The 26333-nt window shown below is 37.3% G+C and overlaps 2 protein-coding genes across 2 annotated transcripts; one reads left to right on the top strand and one right to left on the bottom strand.

Annotated features, from left to right (window-relative positions):
• Window positions 1-1440: 1440 nt before the first annotated feature.
• LOC121431971 (cation channel sperm-associated protein 3-like) lies at window positions 1441-20463 on the bottom strand. The gene is made up of 8 exons (XM_041629769.1): window positions 20146-20463; window positions 9516-9671; window positions 8446-8565; window positions 6881-7069; window positions 5833-6018; window positions 3847-3918; window positions 2404-2561; window positions 1441-1581 (listed from the first exon to the last, which is right to left on the bottom strand). The coding sequence occupies exons 1-8, from the start codon at window positions 20368-20370 to the stop codon at window positions 1500-1502; spliced, it is 1188 nt and encodes a 395-aa protein (XP_041485703.1). The 5' UTR covers window positions 20371-20463; the 3' UTR covers window positions 1441-1499.
• Window positions 20464-20865: 402 nt separating this feature from the next.
• On the top strand, window positions 20866-22646 carry LOC121432054. Its single transcript, XM_041629881.1, has one exon. It carries the CDS (start codon window positions 20969-20971, stop codon window positions 22538-22540), a length of 1572 nt encoding a protein of 523 aa, XP_041485815.1. The 5' UTR covers window positions 20866-20968; the 3' UTR covers window positions 22541-22646.
• The last annotated feature ends 3687 nt before the right edge of the window (window positions 22647-26333 follow it).

Below are 26333 nucleotides of genomic sequence, written 5' to 3'. Positions count from 1 at the left end.
TGATAAATAAGATTCAAAGCATACCCCCACCATTTGTTGATCTTGCATGAAAATATGAGTGTATTGACCTATATTATTTTATGCAGTCTTACACTTCAAAAATGCCGGTGTTAATCTAACACCAGCCTGGTATCTATATCGGTCCATACCAGAGAGGTGTTGAAACAACACCGGTTTGGCGTTAGGCTGACACCAATTTGGCATTAAAGCAACACCAATTAATATTGAACCAATATCGGTTTGATTCTTAATTGGTGGTGTTCAACGCTTCTCTGGTGTGGACCGAAAGATGCCAGGCGTTTTTGCAGAGTAGTTGGCTGCACACCCTCTCCTCTCACTCTCTCTGCATTTCCATTTTCTCTATTTATCTATTATTCGGCAAATTTCATTTCAAATAAAAATTTATTTTCCTCCATTTTACAAAATTTCTTCATATTTGTTAACAAGAATTCATATGAAATAAATTTCCATAAAGAACATAAACTTCGAATTTTTAAATGGGAGCCATAATATTAGGAACGGAATGAATCTACATGACAAATACAAGTTACAAGTTTCTTTCATAACATTTATTTACAGAATTAATAGTGATTAAATATTTATTCTCGTCCGACTGCACTATAAGTATTCAAAACCCCAGACTGAAGACAAGATTATGTGCGAAGAATCACATGACAACCAAACATAGTCAATGACATACACTTTAAAAATGTCGATCAGAAGCCCTTGACATTACATTACATTAAATACAATAATAAAATCTAGTCCTATTATCATTATTCTAGAATACATTTACGACACGGCGTCAGTAGCCCCTACTTAGGATAGGAAGATCTCGCCCCTCTCCCGGTTTTTTTTAAATTTTAACATAATTCCATCCGAGAGAGAAACATTAGATTCTTCAATATCAATATAAGTAAAGAAGACATCCGAGCGATCAGCTTAGTTCCCTCTTGGAATCGCATACATGCATTGCCCCCCCTGAAAAAAAATCATAGGGGCATAATATTTTGTAGAAGAGCAGTTAGGGAACTGAAGTTCAAAATCAAGAATCTAGGATGATGGCAGGTAGGTGACCTATTTTTTTCTTTCTTATTCACATATTTTAAATTTTGTAATTTCATTCATTCTATCGTAAATATTATCATTCGTTATTCTATCACTCATATTATTATTTATTTCATTTCACATTCATTCATTCATTCTTATCTATTCATTATTATTATTATTATTATTGATTTGTTATTCATACATTCATTTTTAATTATCATTATTGTTATTTTTTATTTATTTCATTTTTTTGTTGGGGGTATGGTTTTAATCGACATACTTCTTTTCTTTTGGTCAAAGGATGCGCATGTCACACTCGAGTTTTTTTTTTTTTAAAGGCACCCTCCCAATATAAGTAAGAAACTCGTCATGTACGACTTGTTTCTCTAATCAGCTAATCGCGAATCAACCTTTCACTTCGTAACCCTTCTTCAAAGTTTTAATTACGGTTAGAGTCCATATCTTTCCATGAGTTTCTTTTCCAGCACCATGGCTAGTAGGTTGCACAACTCAAAGTGAAGCTGTTGTAGTCTGAAAATGATACAAAGGACAAAAACAAATGGTTCAAAGTTATAATGCACTATTAGAAAGGACACATGATTACAATGCAAAAGAGACTGAATGATGCTGTGAAAAGAGGCCTGATCATGATGTACTGTGGAAAGAATTTTGGTTGAAAGAAATAAAAACCGAGTCCCAAATGTGCTGTCGAAAATCAATGTCCGTTTAACGGTGTTTTCTTCATGGTCAAGTGTAGTGCTGTATGCCTCTACCCCCTTCTGATGACCACGCCCTATTAATTACCCCCTTATTACCAATGCATGACGTTATCTTCATGGTCAAGCGTAGTGATGTATGCCCCCTTTTTGAAGACCACGCCCTGCTTATTACCTCCCCACCCCCTTATTACCAATACATGTTGTTAACTTCATGGTCAAGTGTTGTGATGTATCCCCCCTTTATGACGACCACGCCCTGTTTATTACCCCCTTATTACCAACACATGGCGTTATCTTTATTGTCAAGCGTAGTGATGTATGTCCCCTTTATGAAGACCACGCCCTGCTTATTACCTCCCCACCCCCTTATTACCAATACATGGTGTTAACTTCATGGTCAAGTATAGCGATGTATCCCCCCTTTATGAAGACCACGCCCTGCTTATTACCCCCTTATTACCAATAAATGAGATTATCTTCATGATCAAGTGTAGGTTTGTATGCCCCCTGTATGAAGACCACGCCCTGCTTATTACCCCCATGTTACCTATACTTGGTGATATCTTCATGCTGAAGTGTATTGATGTATGTCCACCTTTTCATGACCACGCCCTGTTAATTACTCCCTTATTACCTATACATCGTGTTATCTTCATGGTCAAGCGTAGTGATGTATGCTTCGATCCATCGCAGACTTGTTGCTAGGTCGGTAGAGATGGTGTAATCATCGTGACGTAACGTACCCTGGAACTCCTTCACCATATCGTAGAAGTCCTTATAGTTGCCTTGAGTCTGAAGGGAGAAAGAGAGAGAGAGGGGGGGTATCAGGCATGAATACAGGATAACGGGAGGTGCGGTGAAATTATAAAATAAAGAAAGAAAAGACGGAGTACCCCTTAAAATGTCCCAAAAAAGAAAAGGCATAGCCCGTAAAAGTTCTAAAATGCATTCATTTGGGAGTCAATTTGGGATAATGCCCCCTTTTTTTGGGGGGGCGGGGGTGGGGGTCTCATGGTTTTCGGGAGACAGAACGGCCTTTGTATTTTGTTTATAATTAAAAAAAAATCATTTACCTATTCTTATCCTTTAGTGTTTTGCTTATCAAGATTTTCGGGCGACAAAATAGCCGTCATTTTTTGCCTTCATATTTTGCAAATAACTTTTTTTTTATTGTCATGTTTTTTTCCGGGAGACGAAAGGCTCCGTCCTTGGACCGCAAACGACTCTTGGAATTATTCCTTTGTCGGCTTTCATCATCTAGAAGTAAAACTGGATGTCAAATATTTGGCAAAAAAAATGCGCAGCACCCCTATCTGAGCAATTAGACCCCTCTGGGCGACGTTTCTCTTTGAGGTTAGGGTATTAGGGCAAGGGAGAGTTGTGCCAAGGTTTGAGGAATTCCACACAGTGTCATCTTCTCCCGGAATTTTATGTTAATGACGTATTTTTTGTTACACTGGCGAGTTTTTAGAGGATATATATACATATTTAATTATTACTATTCATTCGGTGTAGGAGAATGAAACATGGTAGGAAGGGTGGTCGATATAAACAGGGGAAAGGGGATCCAGGGAGCGTTTCATCAATATTTCTGTCCGACAAGATGTCAGATCTGACAACTTTCCTTGATTCTGGGGAGCGTTTCATGAAAGGACTTGTCGGACGTTTTATCCGACAAGTCCCATTTTATCCGACAGTTACCATAGTAACAGTGCCTCACAGCCAATCAGAGTCAGAGAAAGATGTCAGATCTGACAACTTGTCGGACAAAAGTGTTGATGAAACACTCCCCAGATTGACTTAATAAATATTTTACTATGGTAACTGTCGGATAAAATAGAACTTGTCGGATGAAACGCCCGACAAGTCCTTTCACGAAACGTTCCTCAGAATGTAGTATCAACATGAAAAAGGAACCACTTTCTTCGACAAAAAAAAAAGAAATAGTAAAACAGATTCTTGAATAATGATATAGAAATATATTGCTCTAAAAGTACTATTCATTGAGCTGAGGGGCGCAATTACATAACATGAAATGGAAAGCGAAAATATGGAGAAAAAAATGAAACATATATACCTGTTTTTCGAGCATCTGTCTGACTTCTTCATGCTGTCGACATATCATATATTCCTTCTTCCGTTGGATTGTCTTGGGATAACAAGTATACATGAACGAATAGGATAATATTAATGATAATATATATAAGAGCATTGGAGTGAATAAAATCTAAAGAGTATATCACAATATAACAGGTTAACAGTACTTGTGCTTGAAAGTTAGTGAACCCCAACACAAAATGCACCCCTTCATGATCAATGGCATAATGAGCCAACATTTTTGAGGGGGCTCAATAAGGTGTATCGCGTAAAAATACAAAAAAAAGTTTTGTGTATCTAAAAAATCCAAGTTTGTGATAGATTTTGACGTAAAATTCAAAAATAATATAATATTTCACCCTTATCCCTCTCCTTTTCTTTCCTTTTCTCTTTTTTTCTTGGTCGTGATTTTTTTTATTGGGGGGGGGGGGGGGCAAAAGCCCTCCCAAGCCACCCCCCCCCGTCTGTACACCCATATTCATGATAAGTGTTGAATGTAGACAACTACACTAAAAGACCAGAGTAACAAACTTTATTAAAAGTAGTATTTTATCACCTGACTTCACAATTAAAATTAAATCTAAAACATGGCAGAGCTTTAACATTTTTTGGTGGGGTTCACTAACATTTGAGCACCACTGTACCTGTAAATAAGTCACGTGGTTAATATTTAGGAATTATCAAGAGCTCCAAAGTAACAGCGCCTTTCGACCAATTTTCTGGATAAAGCAGATCTCATCTCGAAACTAAAACGAGTGCCCCTTATTTTTTCGTTGAGAACGTTAAAAATTTACATGCCAGTACAAAGAAACTACCGTAAGGGCACTAGTATTCAAACCAGCATAATTCAAAGATTTTGACATATTTCCGAAAGTATTTAGAAATAGGGAATTTGTCTTAATTTTATACCTTTGTTATTTCCAGGGTAATCTGTTGTCAGTATTTTCTTTATCAATCTGTCGACTGTATGCGTGGAGGATCGAATTATGCGGTGATGGCCTTTTGCACTGAATGGCACTAGTATTCAACCTAGTTAGGCTAGATAGCAAATTTCAAAAGGGTTTAGATTGCTAAATCAGATCTAGATCTATGTAAATCTCTGGCTTTGATTAATTCCCTGTTTGGTCTCATCTCAAATGGTCTAGTCCATAGTCGGATGGGATAAAGGCAGATTGAGAGACAGGGCCATCTTTCATCGCTAGGTTGAATACTAGTGCCAAAAATCATCGCCGTATAATTCGATCGCCCGCACACACAGTCGACTGGTTGAAGAAAAAAAAATACGGAAAAAGAATAACCAGCATTTGCTCTTGGAAATAAGACGGGTCTGAAATTCAGGTAAATTCTATATTTCTATAAATATGAGGAAAGTCTCCAAACGGGTTGAATACTAGTGCCCTTACGGTATTGCAAACACCTCAACTTTAAAGTCTCGCACATATTACATACAGTCTTCTGTCCAAAGTTTTTAGATAATGTGACGGGGTGGCAGGGGTTATGGCGCGGCTACAAGGATATTTTTTCCAGAAGATTCGGAATAAGAAAAAAAAGGATAATCACAAGAAATGAGGAAAAGAGGGAGGATTTGTTCGTAAATGATGGCACTTACGGTTTCAAAAATGAAAATATTATTAGGTTATCTTGTCCCCTATATAAAAATACTAAAAAAACCCATTACACCCCATTCTACCCATGGACATACCATGGAGCTAACCCCATTCTATCCATGGACAAACGCAGAGGGAGGGGCATGGCTGGAGCTCTTGCTTTCCCATTTTCACCCAAATTCTGCACCACGTCCCTCCATTTTCATCTTTGCAAAATGTATTTTTTTAACAATTTATCTTTTTCCTTCGCCCCCTAAGCGTACAATCATGCATTAATAGTTTAAAAAATGTCGTCACAAAGAGAAAGTGTACATAACAACTCTATATGTATCGACAAGAACATGGATTCATCCTGTTACCAATTCCCGTTCCACCATCTGCTCGTGCTGGTAGGCCTCCGTTGCCTCATGAATATTCATGATGATCATTCCGATGAATACATTAGTGAAGATGAAATGGCCGAGGATGATGAAGATGATGGTGTATATCCGGGACATCCCCGTCAGTTTGTCCAGTTCGTTCTGTACGTCCGTCCATCCTTCCACCTTGGTTAGAAAGTACAAACACAGCATCGGACCCCTTTCAATGAGCTCGTTTTAATGGTATATTTGCAATTACCGTTTTAAGCTACTGAAATCGCGCAATATGATTGGCTGATGGTGAACTTATTATATCAATTGCGCATTTGGTTTTGTAAGTAGTCATTATGAAACCGGACTCTACAAAATAAATTCACTCTTTGGAGGAAGGAGATAAAATTCACTAGATTAAGAGTGACCTTCACATTTTTTGAGTGAAATTCATCCTTTTTTAAAAAGTAAAGTTCGTTTGAAACACTCCTATTTTCACTCTAGCTTGAGCGATTCTTGACGTTAAGTACCAAGGGATTGAAATGCTGATGAAAATTTCATTTTTGCTTTAGATAGAGAATATGGTTGTTTGATTTTCTGGCAAAAAATTCAATAGTTTCGTTGTTATTGTTTTTTGTCTTTTGAGAGGTTTATATTAACCTTCAAATTTGATTTTCGTTTTCTCTTTCTTTTATCAAGCCCCCTGTATGCATACCATACAAAAAAAACCACAAACAAACAAAACAGTTGCAAAAAGGGGAAAATCAGACAAAAAAAATCAAATCAAGTGTGTTTACAACAATATATTGTATTGCAATTTACCAGTTAAGAAATATGTATTCATAATGTTCGTCATTCCCAAAGTTCAAATAATATATATGATGATTCGAAATTAAGCATTTACCAAGATGAGGTGAGTTCAAAATCATCATGTCTGGCATTAATCCAAAGGTCCATTCATCCGAAAACGAAATAAGCAATGAACTCAAAACTCCTTTCAAAAATAGTTGTTTTGCGTATTTTAGTGGAAGAATAAAACGAAAGCAAACCAACTTACAGTGACAAAAGTAAACAGTGTTAGCATTGCCGCGGGTAAGTTGCCCCAGTGCTCCTTGTCCGACATATCATCCTTATATCCGAATATATAGTAGCCCATGATAGCGAAGAGGAACATAAGGAGAACGAGGAGGAGGACGACGTTGAAGACAGAATTACGAAAAGTATCAAGGAGGGCATTGACCAGGACCTAGTAAAAGAAAAAAATGATATTCTAATTTAGGTAGAGCAAGGAGTCCAAATACCGGACAGGTCGACGTCGGCGGCCTCAGCGACGTCAAAGACAGAAAAAAAATTATAAAATGTGATTCCAATTAAAGAGGGATTATACCCTAAAGAAGGCTGATTTGGATAAAAAGGAGAAATTTAAAACAAGCTAATAATGCAGAAATTTTAAACAACATCGGATGTAAGTTACGGCATTTAATTTTTTTTGCTTATTTTCACAAAACAGCATGAAAGCCGATGATGTCACAATCTCACTTTTCATTTTGTATTTCATTCTATTAAATTATAGTAATAGCAAAATATCCCTCATTGTTATTTGAAATAAAGTTTCATTTCTCCCTGATTTTGTTGGATCGTCTTGTTGAAACCTAAGGTTTCTTGATGTTGATGTATCTTAATGTAAAATCTGCAAAAATACATGTGTATATATCATATTTACATACTCTTGGATAATTCATTTCTTTTTGCAAAACAGTAATACGAAACAGAAAAACGAAACAAAAATGGGTAAATGACCATTTTATTTTTGTTTCATTATTGCGAAAAGTTTTATTGAATATCTATGAAAACGAACATTGGAAAGGGGGGGGGTGAAGAAATTCGTTATTACTGTGTTTTTTGTTTCCGAATCTGACCTAAAATGGTGCATATCAAGAAATCAAACACCTTTTATTATTTCATTTTTTAAGTTTCTGCTTCTGCAAGTTTATCATTACTTCTGCAACGTTGTCACTATTTTATAGGAAATTGAAGTGTAAAGAATAATAATTAGTAATAATTGGCATTTATACAGCGCTTTATCAATCTACGACTGTTCAAAGCGCTTCACAATTATTATTGCCCGGTCACTGGATTCATAGCATTCCAAGCAGCCTGTTAGGCGCAAACTTGCTAAACCAACCACAATGACAGTTGTTTCCTACCGGTACACAATTAGCACCTGGGTGAGAGTGGCAAAGTGTGGATCGGTGCCTTGCCAAAGGGCGCTAGGCCATGGTGGGATTCGAACACACGACCCTCTGATTACAAGGCGAGATTCAGAACCGCTACACCACGGTGCTTCTTCGTTAAAGAACTACTAATAACGGGCGATAAAGATAAATTTATGGAGAACTTGGTGTTTGTGTAATACAGCAAATTCAAAATCGGTTATTAAGATGAGATCCAATAAAAACTATGTTATGGGATGAAAATCTATTAAAAAGCTACAAAATCAAGTTAATTCAACCATTTGTAAAATGGAGATAGATACAGCATCTTATTAATGTTTGCATTATATGAAGGATTAAAAAATACGATATGAAGACATTTCTTTAAAAATTGTCATGGAAATTGTACCTGAAGACCTTTGACGAATGAGACAGTTCTTAGAGTTCGGAGAGTGCGAAGAGCTCGGAGTGTTCGCAGAGCATTCAGGTTAGGGCCTTGGGATATCGTCTGCATCTGGCCAAGGAATATCTGTATTTATTGAGAGAAAGGGGAATATAAAATAGTAGAGATGGAATGAGAGAAGGTACGTCCATGGTTACAAAGACTATGGGGAGTGTTTAATGACGTGTCTTTTCAGTGATTTTTACTGACAATGAGACTCCAGGGGGGCGTTTCATGAAAGGACTTGTCGGACGTTTTATCTGACAAGTCCCATTTATCCGACAGTTACCATAGGAACAGTGCCTCTCAGCCAATCAAAATCATTGAAAGATGTCAGATCTGACAACTTGTCGGATGAAAATATTTATGAAACGCTCCCTGGGGAAATTTCCGAAGAGCGGATGGAACGATATATTACAGCATTTGAACAAAAATTGTGTTCATGATAAATGACGCATATACTAGTAGATGATGAGGATGACAATGATTATGATGATGGTGGTGATGATGATGATGGTGATGGTTTGATGGTAATGATGATGATGGTGATGATGGTGGTGGTGGTGGTGATGATGATGATGATGATGATGGTAATGATTATGATGATGATAAATATGATAATGGTGGTGATGATGACATGATGATGGTAATGATTATGATGATGATAATTATGATGATCATGATTGTGGTGGTGGTGATTATGATGATGATGGTGATGATGATGGTAATGGTGATGATAAGAATGATGATGATGATGATAATGGTAATGATGATGATGGTACTGATGTTGATGGGACGATATCATTACTCAAATCTCTCCTGTACCTATATCTTTATGAGGTAAATATAATACATGAGAACAAAGTCTGAATGAGAAAGGGGGATTTCGAATGAGAGTGGGCAAGAGAGTGAGACAGAGAAGATAAGAGAAAGGGAAAGTAAAAGACAGAGGGTTGATTAGAATCTTATATACCCCTCCCATCCCATCCGCTATAACTTAAGACCAACTCATAAAGAAACCACTGCATGCGTATTACCTGTACGAATGAGATGAGGAGTACAAGGAAATCAAAGAGGTTGTAAGCGCTGAAGAAATATTTGATGGGCTCGGCGTATATCTTGAGAATGAACTCACAGGTGTATACTCCAAGGAAAATCCCATCAAGAGTAACAAAGGCTGTCCGGTATTTCGCCTGCATCAAAACATAATTGTCGACAGGTGACTCGTCTATTCCACAAGAAATAATGTTTCGAAATGAAAGTATTATCACAGTAAATGCACTTCCAGAGAATATCACACATTATGGCGTTGTCGATCTTATTTCATACTACCATTCTTATCAGTAATTTTTATGGGTGGTATTCTATGGAAGCAGGAGACCGTCAAAAACACGGATATACGTCGTGTCGTAATTCAATTTACTACACGACGTAAATAATTACGTAGTGTAGTAATTCGAATTACTACACGACGTAAATAATTACGTAGTGTAGTAATTCGAATTACTACACGACGCAATTCCGAATTACTGCCCAACGATTTAATGTCATGACGTTAAATGAATTAGTGTCGCTACATCAAATAATTAAGGTCGTGTAGTAATTCGAATTACTACACGACGTAAATAATTACGTAGTGTAGTAATTCCAATTACTACACTACCTAAATAATTACGTCGTGTAGTAAATAATTACTACACGACGTAATTCCGAATTACTGCTCAACGATTTAACGTCATGACGTTAAATGAATTAGTGTAGTGACGTTAAATCAACCAATGAGACCGTTCGTTATATGAGCGCAATGCGAAGAGCTGAGACTACAGAGTATTGTACAGGAACGTACCGGCAGGAAGTTAGTTGGATGTTCGACATTTGATATTCAAACTGTGAAGTTGGTTTGATATTCAGGTTCGATATTCAAACGCCTGTGAAGCTGGACCAATATTGCCACGGACCCGATCCGCATAGTACTGCCCCCCCAGAAAAAATTGTTCTACAACCGAGAACAATAGGAAATGATAAAAGGAAAGAAAGGAAAGAAAGATGAAAGATACGTTATTTTATGCATACCATGTCAAAATCAATCTCAAAGTTAAACGTGTTTTTTTTCTCGCTGGCTCGAGACTTATTACGAAGCAAATTTTTGCTGCATGCGCCATTGTGTGCCCCCTCTTTTTGTTCTTATCACGCATTGAGCTTCGCCCTAATGCTCGGGGCACAATCATAAAACATCCTGTTCATACAATGATATGACCCCTCCGTTCTCCCTTCTCTTTCTCTCCCGTTCCCCCTCCTTTTCTTTCCAATCTCCCCCTTTCGCTTCTCTCTCTCCTATTATGTATTCTCTCTTTCCTTGTTTTTTTTTTACTCTATCCACTGGCGGCACCAAGAGATTAGTCAGGAACGTGGTTCCCCATGCTTGAAATATTCCGTTTTGTTAATTTTAGCCCCCCGTTAATGTGCATGCGCCGGGTAACCGAGTCAAGTTCTACAAGTTAGGGTAGGTGGTTACCCCGGATAGACCGTCGGGATATTCCTGGGGGCCCCTTGGAAAAAAAAATAAACAAAATGCGATAAATAGCCCTTTATTCCTTTAATTTTGTTAATTTGAGCCCCCTAAATGTGCATGCACCGGGTCAAACTAGTGTTTACATGGTTGCCCGAGTCGATTTCTACAAGTTAAGATACGTGTTACCCCGGCTAGGCCGTCGGGGTATCCCTGGGGGCCCCTCGAAAAAAAAAAAAAAAAAAAAAAATTTCTTGCCCTTTTATTCACTGACGTTTGTCCCCTAAATGTCCTCGTACTTGGGCACGCCAGTGTTGTTATGGTTGCCCGAGACGTGCTGCACCTGTAAAACCCCTTAGCTTTCAAAAACCCCTGAATATATTTGAATATCGAATGTTGGTCCAGCTTCAGGCGTTTGAATATCGAACCTGAATATCAAACCAACTTCACAGTTTGAATATCAAATGTCGAACATCCAACTAACTTCCTGCCGGTACGTTCCTGTACAATACTCTGTAGTCTCAGCTCTTCGCATGCGCTCATATAACGAACGGTCTCATTGGTTGATTTAACGTCACTACACTAATTCATTTAACGTCATGACGTTAAATCGTTGAGCAGTAATTCGGAATTACGTCGTGTAGTAATTATTTACTACACGACGTAATTATTTACGTCGTGTAGTAATTCGAATTACTACACGACCTTAATTATTTGATGTAGCGACACTAATTCATTTAACGTCATGACATTAAATCGTTGGGCAGTAATTCGGAATTACGTCGTGTAGTAATTCGAATTACTACACTACGTAATTATTTACGTCGTGTAGTAATTAGAATTGCTACACTACGTAATTATTTACGTCGTGTAGTAAATTGAATTACGACACGACGTATATCCGTGTTTTTGACGGTCTCCTGCTTCCATAGTATTCCGCTAACTAAATCCTGGTCTGACTCCAGAGTCTGTAACAATTATAGCTTACTTTTTCCTTAAAATAGAAGGTTTTTATCTTACTTTTATGATATTCGTGATTCGGATAATGTACTAAGTATGTTGTTGACTCCTCATATTATTCTATTCTCATTTTATAACAAATTGCTTTTTCAGTAACTATTCACTGTATTATTAAGATGTTCTTGAGGAATGAGGTGTAGTATAAAAGTGTAGTATAAATGGATTAAGGGCGAGATGAAAGAAATAGCGTTGTGTGAATTACTAAATTATAGAATAAAATCATGGAGCATAATACACTCTCCAATTTTATCATTTTTCATCACCCCGAGATTTTTACCGCTAACTCATCTGTTTCGACACACATGCATGTACACTTTACATCGAGTTTGTCAGTTTCGTCACCAATGTTCCTTACCTAAAATTTGTCAGTTTCGTCATCCCATATTATTTACCACAAATTCACGAGTTTCCTTACTCGTATTATTTACCTAAAATGTGTCAGTTTCATCACCCCACGATTCGTACGGTTCGTCGCCCCATATTATTTACCACAAATTTGGCAGTATCGTCACTTATGTTCCTTGAGTCAAATTCTTCAGTTCCGTCACCCATGCTCCTTGAGTCAAATTCGTCAGTTTCGTCACCCCATGTTCATTGAGGTGAAATTCAAAAGTTTTTACCTCAAGTTTAAATTCCGTTATATCTCAAGTTTCATCATTCTATGTTCTTTACCTTAAATTTGAGGTTTCGCCAGCCCACTTTATTTACTCCAATTTATCAGTTTTGTATCAAAACTTATGTTTTTTACCTCAAATTCGACAGTTCCATCGCCCCATGTCATTTTCATAAAAACATCGGTTTCGTCACCCCAGGTTATATAATCAAATTCGAAAGTTTCTTCAACCCATGTTATTTACCCCAAGTTTATATTTCGTCAACCCAGTGTTCTATACCGAAAATCTGTCAGTTTCATCACCCCATGATATTTATTTCAAGTTTACATTTGGTCACCCCATGTCCTTTATCTCAAAGTTTTGTCACCCCATGTTATTTAGACGGTAGATGACCTTCAAATTCATCAGTTTCGTCACCCTATGTTATTTACTTCCAATTCATCAGTTTCGTCACCCCATGTTATTTACTTCAAATTCATCAGTTTCGTCACCCCATGTTATTTACTTCAAATTCATCAGTTTCGTCACCCTATGTTATTTACTTCCAATTCATCAGTTTCGTCATCCCATATCATGTACCTCAAATTCATCAGTTTCGTCACCCTATGTTATTTACTTCAAATTCATCAGTTTCGTCACCCCATGTTATTTACTTCAAATTCATCAGTTTCGTCACGCTATGTGATTTACCTCAAATCTATCAGCTTCGTCACCCCATGTTTTTTACTCCAAATTCATCAGTTTCGTCACCCTATGTTATTTACTTCAAATTCATCAGTTTCGCCACCCTATGTTATTTACCTCAAATTTATCAGCTTCGTCACCCCATGTTTTTTTCTACTTCAAATTCATCAGTTTCGTCACCCTATGTTATTTACCTCAAATTTATCAGCTTCGTCATCCCATGTTATTTACTTCCAATTCATCAGTTTCATCATCCCATATCATGTACCTCAAATTCATCAGTTTCGTCACTCTATGTGATTTACTTCAAATTCATCAGTTTCGTCACACTATGTTATTTACTTCAAATTCATCAGTTTCGTCACCCTATGTTATTTACCTCCAATTTATCAGTTTCGTCACCCTATGTTATTTACTTCCAATTTATCAGTTTCGTCACCCATTGTTATTTACTTCAAAATAATCAGTTTTGTCACCCTTTGTTATTTACTTCAAATTCATCAGTTTTGTCATCCTTTGTTATTTACTTCAGATTCATCAGTTTCGTCACCCCATGTTATTTAATTCAAATTCATTAGTTTCGTCACCCCATATCATTTACTTAAAATTCACAAGTTTCGTCACCCTATGTTATTTACTTCCAATTCATCAGTTTCGTCACCTCATATCATTTAACCCCAATTCATTAGTTTCGTCACCCCATGTTATTTACTTCAAATTCACAAGTTTCGTCACCCTATGTTATTTACTTCCAATTCATCAGTTTCGTCGCCTCATATCATTTAACCTAAATTCATCAGTTTCGTCACCCTATGTTATTGACTTCGAATTCATCAGTTTCGTCACCCTATTTTATTTAACCCCAATTCATTAGTTTCGTCACCCCATGTTATTTACTTCAAATTCACAAGTTTCGTCACCCTATGTTATTTACTTCCAATTCATCAGTTTCGTCGCCTCATATCATTTAACCTAAATTCATCAGTTTCGTCACCCTATGTTATTGACTTCGAATTCATCAGTTTCGTCACCCTATTTTATTTACTTCAATTCATCAGTTTCGTCACCCTATGTTATTTGCTTCCGATTCATCAGTTTTGTCACCCCATGTTATTTACTTCAAATTCATCAGTTTCGTCACCCCATGTTATTTACTTCAAATTCATCAGTTTCGTCACCCTATGTTATTTACTTCAAATTCATCAGTTTCGTCACCCCATGTTATTTACTTCAAATTCATCAGTTTCGTCACCCTATGTTATTTACTTCAAATTCATCAGTTTCGTCACCCCATGTTATTTACTTCAAATTCATCAGTTTCGTCACCCCATGTTATTTACTTCAAATTCATCAGTTTCGTCACCCTATGTTATTTGCTTCCAATTCATCAGTTTCGTCACCCCATGTTATTTACTTCAAATTCATCAGTTTCGTCACCTCATATCATTTACCTCAAATTTATCAGTTTCGTCACCCCATGTTATTTACTTCAAATTCATCAGTTTCGTCACCCCATGTTATTTGCTTCAAATTCATCAGTTTCGTCACCCCATGTTATTTACTTCAAATTCATCAGTTTCGTCACCCTATGTTATTTACTTCAAATTCATCAGTTTCGTCAACCCATGAAACCTCAAATTCATTGGTTTCGTCACCACATACTATACATCTCGAATCTGTTAGTGTCGTCACCCTATGTTATTTACTTCCAATTTATCAGTTTCGTCACCCATTGTTATTTACTTCAAAATAATCAGTTTTGTCACCCTTTGTTATTTACTTCAAATTCATCAGTTTTGTCATCCTTTGTTATTTACTTCAGATTCATCAGTTTCGTCACCCCATGTTATTTAATTCAAATTCATTAGTTTCGTCACCCCATATCATTTACTTAAAATTCACAAGTTTCGTCACCCTATGTTATTTACTTCCAATTCATCAGTTTCGTCACCTCATATCATTTAACCCCAATTCATTAGTTTCGTCACCCCATGTTATTTACTTCAAATTCACAAGTTTCGTCACCCTATGTTATTTACTTCCAATTCATCAGTTTCGTCGCCTCATATCATTTAACCTAAATTCATCAGTTTCGTCACCCTATGTTATTGACTTCGAATTCATCAGTTTCGTCACCCTATTTTATTTAACCCCAATTCATTAGTTTCGTCACCCCATGTTATTTACTTCAAATTCACAAGTTTCGTCACCCTATGTTATTTACTTCCAATTCATCAGTTTCGTCGCCTCATATCATTTAACCTAAATTCATCAGTTTCGTCACCCTATGTTATTGACTTCGAATTCATCAGTTTCGTCACCCTATTTTATTTACTTCAATTCATCAGTTTCGTCACCCTATGTTATTTACTTCCAATTCATCAGTTTCGTCACCCCATGTTATTTACTTCAAATTCATCAGTTTCGTCATCCCATGTTATTTACTTCAAATTCATCAGTTTCGTCACCCTATGTTATTTACTTCAAATTCATCAGTTTCGTCACCCCATGTTATTTACTTCAAATTCATCAGTTTCGTCACCCTATGTTATTTACTTCAAATTCATCAGTTTCGTCACCCCATGTTATTTACTTCAAATTCATCAGTTTCGTCACCCCATGTTATTTACTTCAAATTCATCAGTTTCGTCACCCTATGTTATTTGCTTCCAATTCATCAGTTTCGTCACCCCATGTTATTTACTTCAAATTCATCAGTTTCGTCACCTCATATCATTTACCTCAAATTTATCAGTTTCGTCACCCCATGTTATTTACTTCAAATTCATCAGTTTCGTCACCCCATGTTATTTGCATCAAATTCATCAGTTTCGTCACCCCATGTTATTTACTTCAAATTCATCAGTTTCGTCACCCTATGTTATTTACTTCAATCGTCAGTTTCATCACCCCATGAAACCTCAAATTCATTGGTTTCGTCACCACATACTATACATCTCGAATCTGTCAGTGTCGTCACCCCATGTTATTTACTTCAAATTCTTCAGTTTCGTCACCCCATGTTATTTACTTCAAATTCATCAGTTTCGTCACCCCATGTTATTTACTTCAAATTCATCAGTTATGTCACCCCATGTTATTTATTTCAAATTCATCAGTTTTGTCACCCCATGTTATTTACTTCAAATTCATTAGTTTCGTCACCCTATGTTATTTACTTCAAATTCTTCAGTTTCGTCACCCCATGTCATGTACTTCAAATTCATTAGTTTTGTCACCCCATGTTATTTATTTCAAATTCATCAGTTTCGTCACACTATGTTATTTATTTCAAATTCATCAGTTTTGTCACCCCATGTTATTTATTTCAAATTCATCAGTTTCGTCACACTATGTGATTTACTTCAAATTCATCAGTTTCGTCACACTATGTTATTTATTTCAAATTCATCAGTTTTGTCACCCTATGTTATTTGCATCCAATTCATCAGTTTCGTCACCCGTGTTCTTTCCCCCAATCGTCAGTTTCGTCACCCCATGTTATTTACATGTACTTCTAATTCATCAGTTTCGTCACCCTATGTTATTTACTTCAAATTCATCAGTTTCGTCACCCCATGTTATTTACTTCAAATTCATCAGTTTCGTCACCCTATGTTATTTACTTCAAATTCATCAGTTTCGTCACCCCATGTTATTTACTTCCAATTCATCAGTTTCGTCACCCGTGTTCCTCCCCCAATAATCAGTTTCGTCACCCCATGTTACTTATCTCTAATTCGTCAGTTTTGTCACCCCAAGTTATTTGACCTAAATCTGTGAATTTAATCACCCCACGTTTTTTTTTACCTCAAATTATGTTTCGCTCCCGTCCGTCTTTTCACCTCAAATTTGTTAGTCATGTCAACCAAAGTCCAGTACCTAATATTTGTTAATTTCGTCACCCCGTGTTCTCTTCCTTTTATTTGTTTGTTTCGACACCCATTGCTATTTACCACAAATTTGTCAGATCCGTGTTACATGTTCTTAACCTCTCATTTTTCAGTTACGTTTCAACTAAATATAAATAATTACAAAATCGTAAGCCTCCCCACACATTGTTAGTTACCCCCAGAATTTCCCCCGAAATTTCATTCACTACTCCATTGTTCTTCACTTAATATTGGTCAATTTCGACACACCATGTTCTTTACTTCTCTTTTTTTGTTAACTGTTTTTTACCTCAAACTATTCAGTTTCTCCACTCATGTTCTTATATTCATTAGTTCTCGGCCTATTTGTTGACGGCTAATTCAAGGAATGGTTCACCTTAGGCTCATTCAGCTTTTGATCTAGATCATTTCATTTTATAATCATAATTTCCCTATTTCAAAATAGGTCATTTGTGTTTTTATTAGATTTATTAGTGAAAAAAAACAAAAGAAAGAAACATTTTGTTATCTCTGATGTTTGCCTAAGCCTATACATTTAAAGGCATCTTGACGCAGATGTTTTTTGCGTTTTTATCTGCTTAATTATCAGGACATCCAACCGCTTATCTTATCAATATAATTAATGCATGAAATATGTCGCCCTCTGGTTCAGGGTTGTCACTAGTCTATTTTTAAGAGATATATATATACATCTCTATGGTTTCGCATGACTTAACGAACGACTGGTGATACCTTCTCAGGTGCTATAATCTGTTTGTCATTCGTTTACATGTAACACAAAAAGGTATCACCAGTCATTCGTAAAGTCATTGAAACGAACGAGCATTTTATGAAACACCCACCCGGTCCGATAAATCCTTTCATGAAACACCGGTACATGAATTGTTGGTGCAAATCCGCCCATTCATGACTTCAATGTTAACATGTCAAAATCGTGCATTTTTTAGTGATAAAAATTGTTTTAAAGGTCAAGTCCACCTCAGAAAAATGTTGATTTGAATCAATAAAGAAAAATCAGACAAGCACAATGCTGAAGATTTCATCAAAATCGGATGTAAAATAAGAAAGTTATGACATTTCAAAGTTTCGCTTATTTTTAACAAAATAGTTATATGAACGAGCCAGTTACATCCAAATGAGAGAGTTGATGATGTCACTCACTCACAATTTCTTTTTTTTTTATTGTTTGAATTATACAATATTTCAATTTTTACGACTTTGACGATTGGGACCTCCTTGCCTGAAGCACAAAATGTTAAAATAATGGAATTCCACGTGTTCAGGGAGGAATGAAACTTCATTTCACATGACAATGACGAGAAAATCAAAATATTTCATATTTGGGGTGGACTTGTCCTTTAATTGTCTGCACGATTCTAATAAAAGAAGACTCGTAATGACCACAAACTTTACACCTGTAGACTGAACATTGAATATTGAATTTCAGGCATTTCATGTAACGGCCTCAAATGCAGCCTTTGTCATCAAATCCCAAAGTCGTGAATAAAGTGAATAAGTGCGCTAACCATGGGCACTATTCTATTTTGTTTAAATCTGAAAGTGACTGGAATTTCTAGCACTCATACTCCTCTTAAGAGTAAAAGGAAAATTATCAAGTGAAAGTTTTCTAGAAATTACAAGAAATTCATGAGTTAATCATTTCATTTTCAGAAAATATTGGTTGTCTGTAGTTGTTCTTATGTGGGGCTGTGCTGGCAGGTCAGCTGCTATATTTCTTGATTAATTGTGTGGTGTTTTCGTTTTATCTTTCACCATGCAAGACAATATCTATGTTTTTATTAACATGCACACCTAGTAGGAACAAAATATAAATTTTAATGGTAACAGAGGAGAGTCTCCCTTAGTCTTACATTTCAAAGATTTGCGGTATAGTAGATTATCACTCAATTAATTTAAATCATTGCTTGAAATAAATCATTCATGATTTTGTTTTGTAGAAATAGAAACAAAAACAATTGTATGATGGTGGGCCCCAAGTCTGCGCACCTAACAATTTGAGCTAAGATTTAACATGAATTTCTTCTTATTTCACAAAATCTTTCAGTTGATAATGTTCCTTACATCATAATGAGTTAGTGTGCCAAATATCTCATAAAAATTTAAAATAAATGTATGATTTTCTTGGAAAAAACCTCGGGCAGTCATTTTCAGATTGAAAAAAAAAAAATGGTACCCCATGTCTGCGCACTCATTCACTTTGCACACGATTCGGGGATTTTGATGACAAAAGGCTGCATTTTGAGACCGTCTCATGAAATGCCCTGAATTCATTATTTTTCCACCATTTTGAGTCGGATTTTTTTATGAATACCTGTCTATGCATTGAATGTGCAAAGTTCGTGCTCGTTGCGTATATTCTTTTACTAGAATCGCGCAGATACGCGGGTGCGCAAACTTGGGAGACCGCGCAGACATGGGAGAACTGACCATATGATAAGTTCCCCAAAGTCTGCGCCATCCCCGCTGTCTGCAAACACCCGTATCTGTTAGATTCTAGTAAGAGAAGATAGTTACGCAACGATCACAATCTTACATAGAAAAGATTTTCTTTTAATAATCTGGCTTAAAATGGTAGAAAATAATGAATTTCGGGCATTTCATGTGACGGCCTCAAAATGTAGCCTTTCACATCAAAACCCCCCAATTGCGTCAAGTGAATAAGTGCGAAAACATAGGGCACCATTTCTTTTTGCTCAATCTGAAAATGACTGGCCGAGATTTTTTCAAAAAGAAAAAAATCATATATTGCTTTCAAAGTTTTATGAGTTTCTTGGCACACATTTTTACATAAGAAAAATCATCAACTGAATATTATTGTGAAATGACAAGAATTTTATGTTGAATCTTAGCTTAAATAGCTAGATGTGCAGACATGCCCCCCCCCTCATACCAAAACAAGTTAGACCCTATATTATGTTGTTTTTACCTTCAGAGTGTCACTTGTTTCAACAGCCATCGACAAGGCGTTCATTACGATGGTAAACATGATGATGTTATTAAACCAGTTCGATTCCGTAAACCGTTGAATGAAACGATGGAATTCGATGTCGGGTCGGATCCACTTCTTGATCTCGCCCTCGTCATCGATGATCACGTCGCTGTCCTGTCGGGACAAACTCGAAAGGCTATCTGAAGACTCTGATTCGTGCATGATTACTCCTTTCTTATCATTGGCTTTAGCAAATAAAACAATTTAGGCCTAGATGGATGTCTGCAATCTTTTATTAAATCTTCGTTTTTTGTTTCAACAAGCTCAATGAAAATTATGCAATCAACCCAAATGCGCACCACGTGTTAATAAATTTGAGATGTAGGCGCGCATCAAACGGCGTATTAAAAAGATGCGCGCGCAGTGTGATAATGAATGAAGAGCTTTGAGTGTGTAATCTGCAATTGTTTTTTCTGTCAATTCTTTTTATCATACGTTTTCCAATTTTCTAATTCAATTATTTATTCTAAAATGTGCATAGCTATCCTTAGTGTAAACCAAAATATATTCCTTATAGGCATATGTTTAAAATTAAGATATGGAGCCCAACAAGATTCCTTAGTTAAATTATTGACAAGTTTAGAATGCTGATTATTATATGGCGTAACCAGCTACAAGGACGCACAGAGTGCGCGCTGTGCGCTTTGATCATTTCCTGCGCGCGCGCCAGAATTTATCAAAATGAAGCTGCTCCTCAGTTAAAAAGTTGATAATTTGTGGATCCTTCCCTCGGCCGCCAACAATACTGTTTGAATAAACTATGGAGACTATTGAGGAGTTAACTGATGAGGATAATCAGTCAAAGGGACTTTCAAAGACAGCAAAGCGGGGCCATGGCAGACAGGGAGATGCTACCAATTTGTCAGACAGCGGTGAGGGGACAGAAGATACTTTTCCACTTGAAACTCGGCCGATGCATACTCGGACAGCCATGGGTGATTATATAGTTCCGAAAGGAGGCAAACCACTAACCCAGCATGCCTTTCCTAGTCCAGGTCCTGGAGACTACTTGCCAAACCATGAACTCACGCAGCAAGCAGCACCTCAGTATTCAATAGTAGGACGGAGCAAATATGATGGCAAGCAGAAAGCCCCCGGTCCTGGAGACTACAACACGTCCGGAGATCTGATATGGAATGTCAAGTCTGTCACCTTGAAGGCCAAGGGAAAGACGATGATCACGGAAGAGGTGATAGATCCTGAGAACACTATCGGACCTGCCCATAATGTGCGTTACCTCAACACCGGCAAACATGCTCCGAAACCTAGCATCTCGTCACGACACCGACCGGAAGCGAACGTTGGACACCCCAGCAATGCACTATCTGGAATAGCGACAAGTGGCCTTCCCACCCCAGGCCCCAATGCATACTCTCCGAAGATAACTGACAAAGGAAAGTGCAAATCATTTGGAATTCTCCACCGACATGGACGATCTGTCCAAGCTTCATCGCTTGGCCCAGGTCCAGCGGCCTACAGCATCAGAGAAAAATCTACCAAGTCGGGGTATTCACTGGCAAAACGACTACGTGCAGATTGGCAGGTGTCTAACGGGTCGCCTGCTCCAAACTCTTACAATGTTGCCAGCAAGATTGGCAAAGGTTTGGCGATGTCAATCCGTAGCCGGCAGCCGTATGAACACAAAAGTTTTGGACCCAGCCCGAATTCGTACTTTCTCCGCGACTCCATGAAGTATTCCGATGCTCCCTCTGCTACCATGACGTACAGACCGTTTGAATCTGATGAAGTTTCTAGTCCCGGTCCGACACACTATAGCACTACAGATAAAACCATAAGGAAGGCCCCGGTGTACTCCTTCCGGGGCATCTGCAAATACCCGATCCCCCGCCCACAACCGGCCGAAGACACTCCAGGACCTGGGACGTACCTCCGACCTCGAACATTCACAGACAATGATGCCCCTGCACACTCAATGGGCAGGAGAACTAACCTTGTCAGAAGCTCCGGGATCGAAGGACCTGGCCCAAACCATTACAACATCCGTGTCCTCCACAGACCTGATGGCAAGAGGGCGCCAAGTTTCACCATGGCTGGTAGGTGTGACAGTAAGGACAAGCGTATTGATGACCCGGCACCGACAGCCTATACACCTAAGCTGGACACAGATTCAGGACCAAAGTACAGCATGACGGCCAGACGCAAGATGAAGCCAAGAAGTGACGGCGCTGCTCCGAACTCCTTCACCATCAAGACGAACCAAACTGTAAAGGGACGGTTCAGTGGTCCGAAGGCAACGCTCAAAGGTCGAAACACACCTTTTGTATATCAAGGGTATGCTTTCCAGAATTCAGTTCGTCTTCGGGACGCTTGATCGGAAAATATTTATGGCTTTTGATTGGTATATGCCCACAATTCTGCGGTATGGTAAACCATGGATCTACAAGGTCCGTGGGTATATAGTTTGGACTACTTTATTCGGATAGACGGACCATTGAATATTACCAGTAAATCCGAGACATTTGAAACTACAAAAATAGAAATAAATATACATCGTAAGGAAATTCGACAGAATGACTGAAAACTCCGGAAATGAATATCAAACATTACTGAGGGCTGTCCAGGCAATACTAGGGATTTTTAAGTACGAAAGGCAAAGACATAATGATCATGTGTTCATGTGATTGGAAACAATGAATAAAGCGGAACATTTGGTATTGATATTGTATTGATGCTTTATTTCACATAGTGTCAACACACGATCAATTGCAAGTTAACTTTGATTGTCGGTCATGGATTATTAGGGAGTGTTCGAAACACGACGCAGACGCTCTCTGGAACGCAGAAAATCTATTGTCAAAAACCCCTCACAAAAAACAGCCTTTGTCGAAAATTGATGAAACAAAACAGCAGTGTCTCCCTGGACTCTGGACAAACGACATAATTTATCTGCAATTTTCTTCAGCTCCGAATCTTCGGACGATATGCTTTCCCGGTTCATTAATATTCGACAATGTCCTCTAATCGGCCCATTGTGATTTGACTTGCACTTTCAAAGAAATTGGTGCGTTGTAGAAAGCGTCTGTGTAGTGTTGCGAAAACTCCCTAATGTTAGTAATGTTACAGTCACATCAACGAAACCAAGTCCAAACAAGACTGATGAAATGCCATGCGAACTAATGTAATAGCTTTGATCGGTCTGGAGTCAGTTCCGTTGGTCTGACTGTGGTATGCTGCTTTAGCTCCAATCACTCAGGATACATGAGGCTACAGGATGCGCAGTGTGGTTCCAGTTTCCAATCCCCAACTTCTTTTTTTTTAAGGTGATGAGGTGATAATCTTAAGTTTTATTTTAAGTATCCCAATCTAATTTTCATTTCACTTGTCAGATTCTTTTGTGATTGGCTAAAGAAATATTGAACTCTAAAATCTCCCCTTGGAGAAGGTGATAACTTAAGCCTGAAAAGTGAAGCACAGAAGACGGACCAACATATTAGACGAGAGTGATAGCATGGATATAGAAAGTGAAAATGAAAGACAAAATGAAATTGCCTCTTCCATCTGTAAAAGTTAGATGAAATGTTGTGATAGATATTAAATTGAGGGGGTGATGATGAGAGGGAGAGAGATAGAGAGTGGGAGAGGGAAGGGAAGGAGAGACTTCGAAAGTGTGAGTTGTCTTGTGTCCTGTATGGGTTGCATATTGACATTCTGAGAGCAGAGAGTTAGTGAGAATGAAACAAGATAATTCATTTTAAAATAATTTAGTAAGTATTGCAATAAAAATAAAACATATAGGCCTCTAATAAAGAGAGAAGGTAATTGACTTTGATTTTTAATACGTATATTACCTCTCGGCAGTATTGCGAAATTATAACTCTTTATCACAAATATAACTCATGACCTTTTAGCACAAATGCATGACATTTTAGCACAAAGGTGACCAAAACTTCTAGCACAAATGTAACTCATGATCTTTCAGCACAAATTCGACTAGTGATCTTCTACCGTATATTTCGACTTAAAGTTTGTTTTCATAAGATGATATCATATTTAATTTTTTAGGGGGGGGGGGGGGGAGTAATTGATGCTCCCCAATTCCCCGCCCCATCTGTACGTCAGTACCCCCTCTCCTCATCTCACCCGGTACAGTGGCGCTAGAACATTCAGGGTCCCGTCCCACGAAGAATTGTTATAATAACAAATGCACAATACAAGTTCATTATCAGCAAATCAAAATGATGGATTGCAGTAGCTGTAAAATGTTATTGTATTGTATTTGTTTTGGTTACAACAAGTTTTGATTAAGAAACGGGTAGACCATGGAGCTCTGTGTTAATAGCTCCATGGGTAGGCGAAGAATTGGTCGTTGAACCGTTGTCCACACACAATAGCTCGTCCTCCATGTGGACTTGGATTTAATCGTTGCCAGAGAAACAGAACGACCGTCTTATCTGAAACCGAATTTCGGGATGTTCAGCATGCACCCGGGTATCCCTCTTCTTAAAAGAATGAAACAAAAATAAAACAAAGAAAAAAAACGACATCCCTCCTTCTTTCCAGGTTCTTAAAGACAACAGCAAGGAGTTGAAAAATGTAATAAATATACAATTTTCTGGCAATGCTTAAAATTTGACACACGAACCTAGACATGTCGTTTGAATGAGTTAAGCGCAAGATAGAAGTGGAATATTGTTATATTATTATGAAAGCTTTATCATACAAAAAAAAAGACCGACCCCCAATTCTTTACAAGCAACAAAATGGGTGACTGATTGGGAAACCATTAAATTATTTAGTGAACATCGTGCCACTAAGACCTATATCTGGAGGATCTGGCTTTTTTTTACCTCTTAATTTGTATTGATCCAAAAATCACAATCACAGAATCAAGACAAAAATTACAATGCATTTACACAATTTTACAAAACAGCATCAAATACTATAAACAGAGAGAAAACAGGGGCAACAGACACATTGAAACTAAACATCAATATTTTAAAATGTAGAGGGTTTTTTTTCCTTGACTATGGTATTTTCTATATCCTCATCAGTCACACTCAATTGGTAAAATTTGGCTTAGCATGGGTATTATGATAGGAGCGCATTGAGCATCTAACAATGTGGGTACTTGCGCTATACAAATCCTGCATTATTCTATTCATTTACGTCTCTACCAACCAACTCCTAACAAATTGACAATCTTTCAATAAGAAATCATAATTTGCGTAAACATTGCACTATACAATGGGCTACAGCAATGTATATGCGTGATGTGCATAGAGTCCATTTTTTTGCTCACTCAACGATATAGATACACACGTTTCTTATGTGATATACCAAATTTTCTCTCCCCCGTCTCTCTCACTCTTTATCCCCCTCTCTCTCCCATCCTCCTCTTCTCTCTCTCTCTCCATCTCCTCTCTCTTTGAACTACTACAAAGAATGAAAATAATACAATCATATATTGTAGATATTCATACAATGTATTTATTGAAAATTCATAACTACGGTACAGTAATTCATTTATTAATTTTAGCTTATCATGATGTAATCCCAAGTGTAGGTTTATGTAACAACCAAAATATACAAACACTATTTTTCTTATTTTATACAAAAATATAGGATGCATAATCTTCATATTTTAAGGCTAACATGTTAACACACAAAATAAGTAATGCATAAAATACATTCTGTAGTATTACACTGTGGTAGTGGTGCCGGTGGTAGTAGCAGTAGTGGTAGTAGTAGTAGTGGTGGTAGTAGTAGTTGTAGTAATAGTCGTAGTAGTAATAGTAATAGTTGTAGTAATAGTAGTAGTTGTAGTAATAGTAGTAGTAATAGTAGTAGTAGTAGTAGTAGTAGTAGTAGGAATAGTACTGCAGTACTGAGTAACAAAACAATAATTTTTCTAGTAATATTTTGCAAATATATGATTTCAGTCTATTTTCAACACTCTTTGACATCTACATGTACCATTAAAGTTTCCTTAATATATTCCTAAAATACATTAACCGATACCAAGGTGTCAACTGCAACTGGGTTGTAATTGCTTTTCTTGATAATTGCCACAACCACCACCAATTGTCATTAACTACTGCACATGTAAAGCCTAGGACTTTGGATATCAATAATTACAAAAGACTGATGTGGATCCTGTTCATATG

This window comes from Lytechinus variegatus, chromosome 18 (genome assembly GCF_018143015.1).
Source record: "Lytechinus variegatus isolate NC3 chromosome 18, Lvar_3.0, whole genome shotgun sequence".
Classification (NCBI taxonomy): Eukaryota; Metazoa; Echinodermata; class Echinoidea; order Temnopleuroida; family Toxopneustidae; genus Lytechinus; species Lytechinus variegatus.
This window is presented reverse-complemented; position numbering and strand designations above follow the sequence as displayed.

Bases quoted from the DNA above. Each gene is read 5' to 3' on its own strand.
- LOC121432054 (XM_041629881.1), top strand. From the start codon at position 20,969: ATGGAGACTATTGAGGAGTTAACTGATGAGGATAATCAGTCAAAGGGA.
- LOC121431971 (XM_041629769.1), bottom strand. From the start codon at position 20,370: ATGCACGAATCAGAGTCTTCAGATAGCCTTTCGAGTTTGTCCCGACAG. The intron at 9,672-20,145 runs GTAAAAACAACA...GTTTTGATGCAG, and splicing joins AAACAAGTGACACTCTGAAG to GCGAAATACCGGACAGCCTT. The intron at 6,019-6,880 runs GTAAGTTGGTTT...TTTCTAACCAAG, and splicing joins CACTGTTTACTTTTGTCACT to GTGGAAGGATGGACGGACGT.